The sequence below is a fragment of the Vanellus vanellus genome (assembly GCF_965231255.1).
Source record: "Vanellus vanellus genome assembly, chromosome: 2".
Lineage (NCBI taxonomy): Eukaryota > Metazoa > Chordata > Aves > Charadriiformes > Charadriidae > Vanellus > Vanellus vanellus.
The window spans coordinates 115,046,804-115,060,549 of record NC_138906.1 but is presented as its reverse complement, the minus strand read 5'-3'; the positions used below and the strand labels follow the sequence as shown (position 1 = coordinate 115,060,549).

The following is a 13,746-nucleotide window of genomic DNA, read 5'->3' as shown; positions in this document are numbered from 1 at the left end:
CAGTTAGTTATGACAACAATACAGGTATTTTACCCGAAGCTAGTATACATACCTTTCACACTGAGAACCAGTATAGCCTGGAAGACATTTGTCACAGACAATTCCACCTCCTTCAGTCAGCTGGCAAGTAGGACTGAAACTATCAACAATATGTATGGCAGTCAATATCAATACACAGAATCACAAGACTTCTACAAACATCTAATATCCACCATTCAAGTCCATGCACCTATCTATAAAACAATGTAAATTCATTTTTTTCTAGTTTAACATCAATGCTTTAAACAATACAAAATGTCAAAGTTAACATATTTTCAAAACCTCTTCTTGAGTTTTTTTTTTCTTTTAAAGGAAGACTTTAAAACTCCCTAAAAACCTGGTGCTTTCTAGCAAATCCGTCCAATTTCTGTACTGAGCTCCACTTTTGCACATGCAACACTTCTGTCCTTCTGTTGTTTTCTGATACAACATGAAAGATAACGGTGATTTTGCTGCCAAGTATAGGCCAAAGTATTACTTTTACCCTTCGTGTACAAATCGCACCAGTTCACTCAGCCTGTCTTAGCTTAATCTGCACATAGTCTACCTGGAAAAACAATGTTTCTGTCAGATAGGCTCAAAAGAAAAGGGAGAAAAAAATTCCTTCTCTCTCTCCTTCAGATTTCAGGACATTTTTTCTTCATTACACTTTCTGATTTTGCTGAAGATGCAAAAGAAAATCACACATAAGCAGCTTACTTGTTTGCAGCAGACCTCAGAGGACATTCACAGGGCTGGCAGTCCTCAGAAGTCCCTTGGGATGGACTTCCATAGAAGCCAGGCAAGCACTGATCACAGAAAGGTCCTGTCGTGTTGTGTTGACAAGCCTGTGAGACATGGAAAAAATCTTTTCATATTTACTCTTGGTTTTTCAGCTCCTGAGGGATCCCTACAGGAGTCTGCACGCAGCATAACATTCAAGGAGACAGCCATGAAGAGTAGAACTTTGAAAATAAATGTTTTTTTCTTCTGAGTTGTAACAACAAATTCTAATTGCTGCTTCCCTACATTTTAGAATATACTTTACACCATGAAACCAGCCACATTACTTATATGCAAACTTAAACATATTTTGCATATTGCACACATTTGCACTAACAAATTTCTTATATATTTCTCACTGGTGTTTAGTCGTTGTATTTCTGTGACCTTTAAATTTCATAAAAGATCCAAGAGCTAAATTCTCTCTTCAGAACGTAATGTGTAATTTCCACTGATGTTAGTCACAGAAGATAAACATATATCCAAAAACAGATATTCACCCAAAACACTGCTTAATTTTGTTCCTTTCAGGAAAGTTTTTATTGCAGCAAGCAAAGTTAAGATATTTATCAGCTGGTATATGGTGACACTTTTATTTTAGTTCTGATTATTCCCCACTGGAAACAATAAACTGAAACAAACCCTTTATTGGAGAACAATTTAATGCAGTCCCCTGAAGGTATTATGAAATCAAGAATGAAGAGCAAGAAAAATAAACACTTGGTACCCATAGCTTGAAATTTACGTACACTGTAAACTTGTCTCCCACAGTCAAAATACTCTCCTAATTCCTAAATAGATGCTTAAAACACAAACACTTTAAAGGATGACTTACAATGCAAACACCATGAATATCACACTCAGTTGCATGCCCATTGCATTTGCAGGGTTGACAAATACCTCCAAAGAGAATTCCATCCACACGGTAGTACCCAGGGAGACAGGACTGAAGAGAAACAAGGGGAAAAAAGCAGTAGCGTTATATATGTTAAAAGCACACATCAAAACATTTTCAAAGAGCCCACTTCCGACCACCCACCATCTGACTCATTCACATTGTGGTAACTGAACGCTCTTTCAACTCTATTGATGTTACTGCAGCACTTTTCTTGTGGTTGTTTTTTACTTGCACTGAATAAAGGGGATAAGAATTTACTCCATGAAACTTTGATTCAGCCCTTTGTCCCCTGGAGGCACATAAGTTAAGTTTTGCGCAGTTGAATTTGTGAAGTTCTTTATTTATGGGACAATAAAAAACAGATGTTCTACCTCCTCTGCAGAATCATTAACAATGCTATGGCACAAGGCTTCATACTGAAATTATTTGTCAAAATAATTCCTGCTATTCTGCAGATGGTGCTCTGCCTCCCTAATCTTCTATTAACAGATATATAAGACACCACTTGTGTGACACATTTGACCCTTGTTCCAAAGGCTAGTGTTCCTCCCTGCTAAGATTCCTTATTACCTCTTTAAACCTAATGACATAAAACAGAAATAAACTGTATACGATTCAGATCCAGGAAAAGTGCTATTAACGAGTAAGGTAAGCTCAAAACAGCTTCACAGAGCTTTTACAGCTACTCCCTCTGCAACACTGATGTTCTAAAGTGTCTCATCATCTTTTAGTGCCACCAAATAGAATTCAAGAAGTAAGTTTAAAATCCCATTTAGTGCATCTGGAAGAAAATATCTACAGTACTGTGTACAGTATAGTAGCGAGCATTTCACCACAGAACATATACTTTTATGGCAGTATAATTAAAGGCAGCTTGCCTTTAAAAGCTAGATATTTTCAGATAGGAGATAATTTTACACACATAGAACACTGTAAGAGGTTACCTCACAGGATATTCCTGTGTAACCTTGAGGACATTCACAGAATTCCACATCCGGTGCTGAAGAAAGATCTATAACATTTGCATTTGCAGTATCCAGGATCACAGAGTCCAGCCTAGGATCAAGCGTGAAAATATCACATCATTTGTTTCCCCAAACTTGATTTTGAACAGGATAGTTTGCTTCTAGGGGAGTAACACTGCTGAGTGCTGCTTCTTAGCAGTGACAGCTGAGGAACAGGCATTAATCTCTGCTGTAAAAAGACTATGATCATAGTCTTATCACTGCACTTGCAATTCTGGGAGTAGATGTGCCCTCCTCCTGTTATCATTATAGCTACTACCATTGTTACATCTCCCATGGAGAGCTTTAAACAAAACTTTCCCCCCCTATCATGGTATTAGAGGTATGTCGGTGGGGCAGCCTTCTGTTGCTGTCCTGAAATACAACAGCTTTACTGCGCCATGTCTAAAATAGACACCTATCACAGGTGGGTAAGCAGTGAGAAACAGCACCAGTTCATTGCTGCTGCACGTAACAGAGCAAAGCAAAATATTTTACTACAAACAACGGCATTTTGCAGCAGAGACCATCTTCTCAGCCACATGTAAAATGATTTAAATAAATCTTTACAAACATTCCAGAAAGATGAACACATTATCCCTAAATGGACATAAATATCACTACTCCTCAAGGGTACAAACGGGCACAAAGCAAATTTGGTATCAAGTCCAATGTTACTGACATGAAATGCTACCAAATTAGGGAATGAGAAGAAGGGCTACTGGTGAGGCTAAGGGAATTAAGTACATAAATGAAGCACTGGAACTAATTCCCTTGAGAGTGATAGGACTTTATTCCTGTGTATCTTGGAAAACAGGTAAAACAGAGATCTGTAAGGACTGATGCAGATACTGCTAATGCTGACTTGAGACTACGGAATGACCAGTTAATCCGTTCCAGTCCAATTTTCCTATTAAGCACTCCCTCAGAGATGAGCATCAGTAACATCTACACGCAGACATTAAAAGAAATAACAGCCAATGTCTTTACTGGCAAGTTTTCACTAGTCAGTGATGGATTAACTTGCCACATACCAAAATAAGCATACTGTTGAGAGTTTCTGAGGTATTTCCCTCTAACAAAGCTGTCATTGTAATAAAGCTTTTATGCAGTACTCCTTTAAAGCTGAAAACAATGTTTCTGCTATCAGTTATCTTTAAAACAATGAAATGCCCTTTTCCACACATTCCACATGAATGTATCTGGGGGACGAGACCAGTCTTGGGAAAACTCAATAAAAAAGGGCTTTTTTTCTAGAAATTATTAACATAAAACTTTAGGAATACTGCCACTATGAATAGTGTTTCATATGCACAAAAATAATAGAAGTATATAGATTAACTTGAATATTTTCTCTCCCTCACCTATACACTGCTTTTTTGGCAATATTGTAGTTGGCCCTGATCAGAAGATGGGTCACGTTTACCAGAACTGTCATCAACCTTTCCCGGTCTATAGCTTTTTTTGTGTTGAAGTCTATGAAATTCTCCGACACAAATCTCACTGCAGTAGAATACTCCTCATACGGCTGTAATGACAAGCCCGCTGCTCTTGTACTCAAAATCTGTCCATTACCCTGAAATTGAAAGACAGAGAAAATATGTTCCATATTTGCATGCAAATTTTATTTAGCAGTTACATTTAGTGTCAGGTATACATCCAGATAACACAGAGAAGAGGCAATCAAATTAAATTTCTTGCACTAGAAAAAAAGTAAGTAAAAGTCTGCATTTTCCATGGCTTCAGGAAGACTACAATCACATTCTCTTTTGGTTCACAGACTCCAGAAATATTAGATTTTCTTTTGGAAAAAGAATTAAATTTCAAAAATCAAACTCCTCTACAAAAGAGAATCTCTTTTCTCCTTTGTTCTATTGCTAAGTAAGTTCTACAAAATAACACGTTTTTGGAGGTGCCTGGATTCAATATAGAGCCTTACTTTTTAACTGCAACATAAATCTAGAAAAGTAAGCAATCAGCAAGAACACTCATCTATTTCATAAATATAAGTCCTTCCAAGCTTATTGTAGTTTCTTTTGTAAACAGAGCTTTCTACATTTGGTGAACACCACACCTGTTTACACAAAGGTTTAAAATTCAGGTACTTACCATTTAAAACTAGTATTGTATATGTACAATTTCAGAGAAATGGATCTAAAAAACCAGAGAAATGAGTAGTAACAAAATCTTGGCAGTGTCTTTTAAGAAAGGACTTAAAATCAACAAAACTACTACTATAGAAATATTACTTTGTTTTCCTTTTTTTAACCCCTTCATAGATTCCTAATAACGTCTGAATAGTAACAAGATGAAAAAAAAAATCCACCTGAATTATGACATCCACACTAGATACAATATCACTGTCCACACTCTCCATTGGAATGTCGTAAGATACCGTATACTTCAAGTCTCCACCAAACGCTGTGAGCTGAAATAACAACAAGCAAACTCTTAACAACACAATAACCTCCAACCAACACAAAGAATTGACATGGGACAGTACAACGTTAAAATTATAGGAGTGCGTGGGCTTACAAATACCACTTTCCAGGGGAAAATGTAACACGCCGTGTGTATCAGCACAGGGACAAGCGCTGGCTTGATGCTGTGCAGGTGGGGGAAAGCTAGCTGAAGGCTCTACAGGTGATTCAGGTAAGTGCCCTCATTCAATGAAACACCTACAGGACTTTCAGCAAAGAGCACTACCGTCCCCGCCAAGGGGCACAGCATGGTGGCATTAGTCACATTCCATATTCCACCTTTCAGGCTTCTTAGCCCCACAACTGCTGCTGACTGCTTCAAAGTAAGTTAAAGAGTAGTACCAAGAGTGAGACCTATATTAAATGGATAAGAGATCAGAATTTGAGTGAGCGTTGCCCTGTGCAAAACTATTCCTCAATGTTACACTTCTGAGACTTGCGTTCATTTACTGTGTCACCGTACTAAGAAACAGGGCTGCATGGGCAAAGAGACTGGACCAAAAATGGTTAAAGAAGTGAGGTCACAAGCTCTACATGAGGCCACGGCCAGAGTTCTGAATGCAGTTCTTGGCTTCCCAGTACAAGAGAGAGAGGGACATCCTGGAAAGAGCCCAGCAAAGGGCCACTAAGATGATTAAGAGCCTGAGGCATCTTTTACATGAGGAAAGATGGAGAGTACCAGTCCCAGCCTAGAGAAGGCTCAGGGGGTTCTCATCAATGTATACAAACACCTGAAGGGAGAGTGCTCAGAGGACAGTACCAGGGTCTTTTCAGTGGTGCCCAGTGACAGACAGAACAAGAGGCAGTGGGCACAAACTGAAACACAGGAGGTTCTCTCTGAATATCAGGAAACACTTTTTTATTGTGAGGGTGACCAAGCACTAGCACAGGTTGCCCAGACAGATTGTGGAGTTTCCATCCTTGGAGATACTCAGAAGCAGCTCTCTGGACATGGTGCTGGGCAACCTGCTCTAGGTGACCCTGCTTGAGCAGGGCAAGGTTGGGCAAGATGACCTTCAGAGGTCCCTTCCAACCTCAACTATTCTGTGATTCAGTTGCAAAAAATGGGAGACCCAGAGCTTTAGGTAGTAACCAGGGCAAAAATTAAAGACTAGCTGGTTGGAAATTAATAAATGTGAAATGGGATATGGCCAAGAGACAGGTAGGAATTTAATGGTCCTATCTACTGTATCGGGCAAGGTGCGAAGGGTGTAAGCTTTGGGACACGAGCCAAGAGTATGGGGAAAATGAGCATATAAGTCAAAATAGTCAGAAGAAACAAAAGAGAGATCGTATTGTGTCAAAGATAGGCAGAGAAGGAAGTGGTGAGATGAATGAGCTCAGAGAGCCACAAGAGGGTACTGGGGATATCTGGCTAGGAACACTATGATTTGAAGAGCAGAGATAGACTGGGAAGCCTGGTAATATTGGGGTTTATATGTAACTTTTAATTATAGAAACTATATATTTAGAGCAACATGGTATGATTAAAATAGAGAAACTATGAAGGAGTTTTGATTCTAGCTGAGAACTTACTTTATTTCCTAAGTATGGTTCAGGTGCTGACCAGTAATAAGTATGCTTCAGTACTTTCACAGCCTCAGTGTTGTTAATACTTATTTGACGGGGTCCATCAAATTGGCTTCGCTGCGGTTGCACACTCCTTGCATTATACAGATCAGTAACAAGCCATCCAGTCATGTCTGATATCTGCAAGAAAGAATAGTGATATTAATGGAGTCATCTTGTGTGTCACTGAGACAGTAGTCACTAAACTTCACCCCTCCCCAGATATTCATTCAAACTGATAGATCTGTAACATTTTCATTAACCCAGTCTGACATCCAGCACAAGCAAATATGTCACTTCATACTAGGATTGTCTCTACCTCTTTATTAGATGGGAACAAAAATATAATGAGTGTGATTTTCATCCTCCCAATAAAATTAGCATTATACCTATGTAATTCACTGAGACAGAGTTACAGAACTTCAAGGGCTTTGAGGTCTCTTGTCTCCATTTATAGGTAGGGCTGAGCTCAAGGGAAGTTAAATCCAGAGTCCCAGAAGAGGGAGTAAGATGAGACAACTTTGATCTTCTCACTGAAAGAGTTTTATACAAGCATCTTCAAATTTCAGTCAATTTGATGTGGTTTTCTCTCTTTTTATTGATACACAAAACAGGAGACTAAAGTGTAACTAGCTCTGTAAAGATACAGAAGGAATTTGGTGGAAAAATAGTGTCCCCAAAGCCCCCTAACACAAGAAATGTCTATTCAGAAGACAGGGATATTTATAATCACTCTGTTTTCTAAGAAAGGGTGTTGGAAATACTGCCAGAGGTCACTTTAGCCTTGCCCATTAGATATAAGAGCAAGGAAACAGGTTTGGGTTCATCTCTTCAATATGTAAAGAAACTTTTAACAGCACAAGGTCAGGAAAAAAAAAAAAATGTGTTTTTCCAGTGCATTATCACAGCCTACACTATCCAATATTTCCAGTATTACTGCAAGCCAGTGGGGCCAAAGCCTGCACTGGGATGACATGCTGACTACCTCAGAGTTGCTGAGTGACGCTGAAAATCCATTCCTCTGTAAGAAGACACATGCCAGAATTTGGAGTTAACTTGGGCGCAAGTCAAAGAGAAATACAGTACATCTTGCAGCTGCCTGAGGAAAGAATATTAGGTCACGGACATAACATACAAATACCTGACTGATGGGCCATGTTAGGCTGTCACAGACATCAGAAACCCCAAAGCAGAAACACTCTGTGCAGCCCTGAGGATTTCTTTCTTGCAAATTGTAGAATCCTGGTTTACAGAGATCACAGTTTTCACCTTCTACGTTTTCCTGTCAATGGCATATAACATTTGTTTTGCATCAGCATTATTATGGTAACAAATAGAGTGGATTAGACAGGATTTAGGCGTAACAGCATTCAGAAGGTTATAAAAGAAAACAGATTTCAGCACAGCAGGATTATTGAATAAGACTCGGAGCTTAAAACTAAAACTGATTGGAAAAATTCATCAGAATTTGCCAGTTCATCAAAATCTAAACGTGCCCTGGCAAGAGCTCTGTTGCAGTGAAATTTCAGCACACAGGCAGGGTTTGAAGTAGCTTGCCAGTCTACTTCTCTCATAGCTTGAATTTGTAGATTGCTCTGGAGAAAAATTTCCCACGTTTACTGAATCCACATAATCTACATACAGCACAGCTCACCTTTAAGGCTGGAGCTACCACGGCCAGTTTCAAATAAACAGTTCCTCAACTGTCTATCAATACTTGTACTGTGAACCCCACCACTGCTGCCACCTCTTGCTGGAGGAACACCACAAACACTTATGCTAGCTGGTAGCTCTTCCTCCTAATATGCTCTTGCTAAGGTCTAGAAACTCCTACTCCAAAAGCAGAGGTGCTCCACTCCGTTAGCTCCTATCACTGGCATGCTGCCTCCTTACCATGCAAATTGGGTAGTTCAGAGCATACGACTATATACCTCCTTCAATGAAGAATTTACAGAGAAAAAAAAAAAAAAGTCCAAAACAGTCCACCAAATTTTTTCTTGTAAAATTCGTATGGACAATATCCAGTTGCTTATTCAAAAAGTTTAGAGAATTGTTGCTGACAAGCAAACCAGTAGAGAAGATATTCAGTAAATGCCCACAAAGCTGTGTAAATAGTAGATCTCCATAGGTATTTCTACACAGAAAGATACAGAACGTTTCCCACTGCCAGGGACAGGCTTCTGATCATGTTATAGCTTCGTATCAGGGCAAGACCTGAACACACATCACTTCCCTATCTCAACCTTTGGTTTCCACTATGGGAAAACTCCACTACAAAGGTGGAGAACTTTAGAGAGCACCCCACAAAGTTCCCTGATACATATGCTTAGGAGACCAGACTACAGGGCATACAGTGAAGCATACCTGTCTTGCCATTTTGAGGAGGCCCGTATGAGCTCTGCATTGCAATTTGAAATGCAAATTCTGCTTTCAGAAGCAGTTACCAGGCTAACTTCACTTCAGCCAAAAGAATCACTCGCAATTCCACTTACAGCAGATTTGGTTCCAAGGAGCAAATTTCAGGATTACCAGAGAGTAATCCGAGACCTTTGGTGGCAACACTACCAACTGCGTCTTCTTCTGGACCTGTGTTTGGCATATCAAGTTTACATAACACCTGTCTAAACAGATAGGTTATGTGCTTTTGTAAGTACAAACTGTTTCTGCAAGCCATATGAAAAATTTACAATCCCCAGCTCTGATTCAAAGGCTGAGGATGACTGCTTTCTATTTGTTAATATTCAAACTTGGGCAAAATCTCAGGCAAAGGGCATCCTGAGATAATGAGATTTTTAAAACTTGGATTTTTACGGAAGTAATATTTGTATGCTCTTTTCAGCTTTTTTATTTCTCAGTCTTCAGGATGCACTCAGATCACACATTTCACTTTGTCTCTGACATTATTATTCAGAAATTATTATTTATTTCTCAATGAAAAATAAAACCTTTACCCAGTGACTAGACCTCAAGAGCTGTGTTTCACGGAAGATCAAATATTATGAATTTCAGAGTATAGAAAGGAATAGCTTGCGTTACTGCACTCACAGAAACTGCATAGGCTTAGAAATCCTGTCTCCTTCATTAGATATTTGGAAGACACAACTTTTCTCCTTCCTTCCTTTCACCTTTATAGGTGAGCTGCTGGCTGGTGATACTCTCAGTGATCTGGCCTAAAAGTTCTGTATGTCAGGCTCATGCCCACGACAGCACTGAAAGGGGACGGTTTCTCGTTCAGTTTATAACGAAATTTTCACCAGTTAGCTACATTGGCTGATACAGTGTTACTCTAGCTCAAAATCAGGCAAAATGGTTGTATCTCCTTTTTTGTATTTAAATTGGCCGCTGGTGCTGTTTCTTTCTTCCAGACTCTGGTTATTTATACATTTGATATTTTAGATCAGATAAATTATTCAGAAGGACTAAGAAGTTTCAGAAAAAATTGTCAAACAAACCACGGAATTTCTTTTGGCTCTTATTCACTGTCACACTTGGCAACATATATATAAACTACTAGCTAACATTTGGTTCAGATAATTAAGTGTAACTTCTTTAAATATTGACACGCAGCTCTGTAATAAAGTTCAGCAGAATATACAGCTGCAAGATATTTCAAGGGGTTTGAACATATACCAAAAAATGAAAGAAGGCTGAAAAATTGCTTTCTTTTTTAACATTTTTATGGCTTGTATTTTGTAATCAAATAATTAAATCATATTTCATATATACATCTCATGTAATTGTTCCAACAGTTCTTTCCAAACGCATGCTGTTTCTTCACACAAGGCAGATGTTATGAACACATCCTTTCTTAACAAGAAATCAGTGACTTTGAAGAGAAATATCAGCTTATCCCTAAAACCAGCCTTCACGCTCACATGTGCAGTTATCTGAATTTTATGTCAGTCTGGCCCATTATTATAGAAAATGGTTTATCAGTAATATACAGAACTATCCAACATAAATTATCATATTTTTCACACTACAGAGAATAGTTAGTAATTTGAAGTTCTAGGTTGTCAGGTGTACAGTTACACCAGGTCAATTCCTATAAAAGAAGTGATCTCTCCAGTTAATGAAGTAGTTTCCCTTATTCAAAAGGAGACCCACAGATTCGATTTTAAACAAAAATGACAGTTTAATACTCACTTTGCAAAGACAAGGTTCTGTGCATGGATCTTCATTAATGCTACCAATGAGGCTGCAGTTGCAACGCAGGCAGTTTGGATAGCCCCGATACCCAAATGCACAACGATCACATTTTTCTCCTATATAGCCTTCTCTGCATTGACACTGACCTGGCCAAGTCCCTTGAAAAGCAAAAATACAGAAACAAGTAAATAAATGCAGGCAGTAGGCTGGATTCAAGATGTCTCAGAGGGTGCAAGTTAATTTAATATGCCTTTTTTATTACACTCCAAGTTATACTCCACACAGATACTTGGCATAATGTCAATCTCACCATCTATTTTCATGTTTAGAGTACCAGATGCACAGAAACAGCAGCAAAATGGATTTTGTGACAGCTGTAACAGCATTCATAAACAACAGTGTTAGATCTCAATCCTTCACATTGTTTTACATAGTCAGAGGCTGCCACACAAGGACACATTCAGGGACCTGACATATCTTAAAATCTTAATATAAAGGAAATAAAATAAAATTTAAAAATCCTATACCTTAGTACTTTAAAAAAAGTGTGTTATAACTCACCTCTCTTTCCTAAATATTTACTATTGTTTCGAAGTGGTACCTAACTGGCCCGAAATATACCCAGATTTGAAGTTTAGAGAAAAGGCGCTTCCCGCTCCCTTACCACGCTGTGAGTCAGAATGGTGCTCATCTTTAATGCAGTTAGAACTTAGAGAGCCGAATGGGTCGCAGGCACAGGGATAGCAGGGGTGATCTTCATAGGGAGAAACCTACGAACAAATGTTCTCAGTCAAATTCTCAAATTATTAACTGAGAAAAGTAATGTTACATTTGTTTCTTGTCTGGGATCATTGGAACTAATATGAATGAAGACTGGAAAAGCTACTATGCAGCAATACATCAAAGGACTAGTTTATTTTAGCAAACAGAAGATCAGGGAATTGCAGCCTAGAAAAAACTTAAATGTGGGAACAAAATTTGGTCTTCAATAGCACAGTCAAAAGTATAGCAACTGCTAATGGCTGGAAGCTGAAGCCTGACACATTCAGCATAAATAGATAGTTTTTTAATGTAACAGCAATTAACCACTGTGAAGGTTTGCCAAAGATTAGGGAAATGTTTAAGACTAGAATGGATGCTTTTTGCATAGACACTCTAGTTCAAAAAGGAAGGAAATGAAAGAAATCCTTGGCTCTGTGTTCAATGGGAGGACAGATTATCTATTCATGAAGATGCATTCCGACTTCATGATCTATACATCTTTGAAATATAAGGCAATGCAATTCATATGACAGGGATTTTATTTTCTTTCAGGGAAAACTTTCCTTTGATGTGCTTCAGATGTAAAGCAAATCAATAATGACCTCTAGGTACATATTTATTGGCTACAAGTTGATTAAAGACTTCTCTTCAATGCAAGTGAATCAGACAGTCTCGCGACTCTGGCTTCCTTTTTTGCATGAGCTGTACCTGCTGTCTAACCCTACTCCTACAGACTCACCCTTGCTATCTGCTCCAACTTATGCTGGATTTCTAAAGCATGGATTTTCCACAATATGCATGAACCTGCCAAAGCAAGACCTTGCGGGGTAGCAATTTAGTTCACTATGTCTCATTATACAGAGACGTCTAACATTGCCGGAAGTTCGTATGTTTAACTCTGTTAGTCACAAACTAACATGTCTTTTGTGGAGTTTAGGTCATTTTTACAGAGTGACACTTCTCAAAACTGGAAAGTATGTAGGCTCAGCAAGCACATGTTCTACAATAATAGTGTCCAGAAGAAGAATATTTGTTGCAACATCTCATGAGACAGAGTCTGTTCTTAGAACCGTGTAATAGTCCTTTTTAACACTGGATTAAATGGGCTGGTATAGGATGGTACACAATTTTGGCACTTCTGAAGACACTGACATTTCAATACTGGCACTTTTCAAAGCTTTACCTACAGGAGAAATGGGTTTCCTATCAGAACATCTACATTTCAACACTAGGACTTCTTTCATCTTCACTTATTCTTTCCTTCTCCAACTTCCCTCCCACACAACTGGACAAGCATCTTATGTTTTTCTCCTTAAGTTTTGGTGGTGTCTCATCTATTTTAAAAAAAAAAACAAACCAAAGTCTATAGTTTTTAGCTATTCTGCAACTCATAAATATATACTCATTACAATAAGCTGAAATACACAACATTGCATCACGTTGTAATTCACCAAAATACTAGAATGTTATTTTCCAAATCTTACTTTGTGTGGTCTAAAATATCCATCAGCACACATTTCACAGTTGATCCCAGTAGTATGTTGAGTGCAGTTTAAACACACGCCACCTCCTATATACTGGCCATGAATATCCATGCTCCTTTTCTGATCTGCAATACTCTGATTGTAATAACAATCTTCTGCTTTGTTATGACAGTTGCACTCTAAGAAGGAATGGAAAAGACATCCATTTTTTTTTATTTACATTGTATAACATTTCTGATAACATTGACATTTTTCAAAGTGGAAAATGAAAGTAGAATAGCATATCAATTAATCTCAGAAGTGTGCTTTTTTCCCTTTAACCATGCTATACGCTTCAGCAGTCTTGATACACCGTATTTCTTAGCAAGTGAGCACATTTCAAAACCAGTGTCACCACTTTAACAGCACCATTTTTAACAGTATTCTGCAGATCCCACTAAGACAATCCTGTCAGGATCGATGTCAATAGTGGCATGTGCTATTATCAGTAACTGTTCTTTCATTTTCTGTCCTCTGCATTACAGAAGAAAATCTGCCTAATTCTTCCCTTGTTTGTATTACAGACAAAAGTCTGAAGTCAACCATGCCAGTACACAAAT

General features: G+C 38.4%; 1 protein-coding gene across 1 annotated transcript in view; it reads right to left on the bottom strand.

Moving 5' to 3' along the window:
- LAMA1 (laminin subunit alpha 1) overlaps window positions 1-13,746 on the bottom strand; it is a gene marked incomplete at its 5' end in the record, with an annotated part of 104,677 nt that overhangs the window by 49,949 nt on the left and 40,982 nt on the right. Inside the window, 11 exons of the mRNA XM_082479179.1 lie at window positions 53-139; window positions 739-866; window positions 1,637-1,747; window positions 2,644-2,755; window positions 4,068-4,279; window positions 5,030-5,131; window positions 6,720-6,893; window positions 7,894-8,034; window positions 10,899-11,059; window positions 11,566-11,671; window positions 13,148-13,326. Of these exons, the coding sequence (XP_082335305.1) occupies window positions 53-139; window positions 739-866; window positions 1,637-1,747; window positions 2,644-2,755; window positions 4,068-4,279; window positions 5,030-5,131; window positions 6,720-6,893; window positions 7,894-8,034; window positions 10,899-11,059; window positions 11,566-11,671; window positions 13,148-13,326 (1,513 nt within the window). The remainder of the gene's footprint in view (window positions 1-52; window positions 140-738; window positions 867-1,636; window positions 1,748-2,643; window positions 2,756-4,067; window positions 4,280-5,029; window positions 5,132-6,719; window positions 6,894-7,893; window positions 8,035-10,898; window positions 11,060-11,565; window positions 11,672-13,147; window positions 13,327-13,746) is intronic.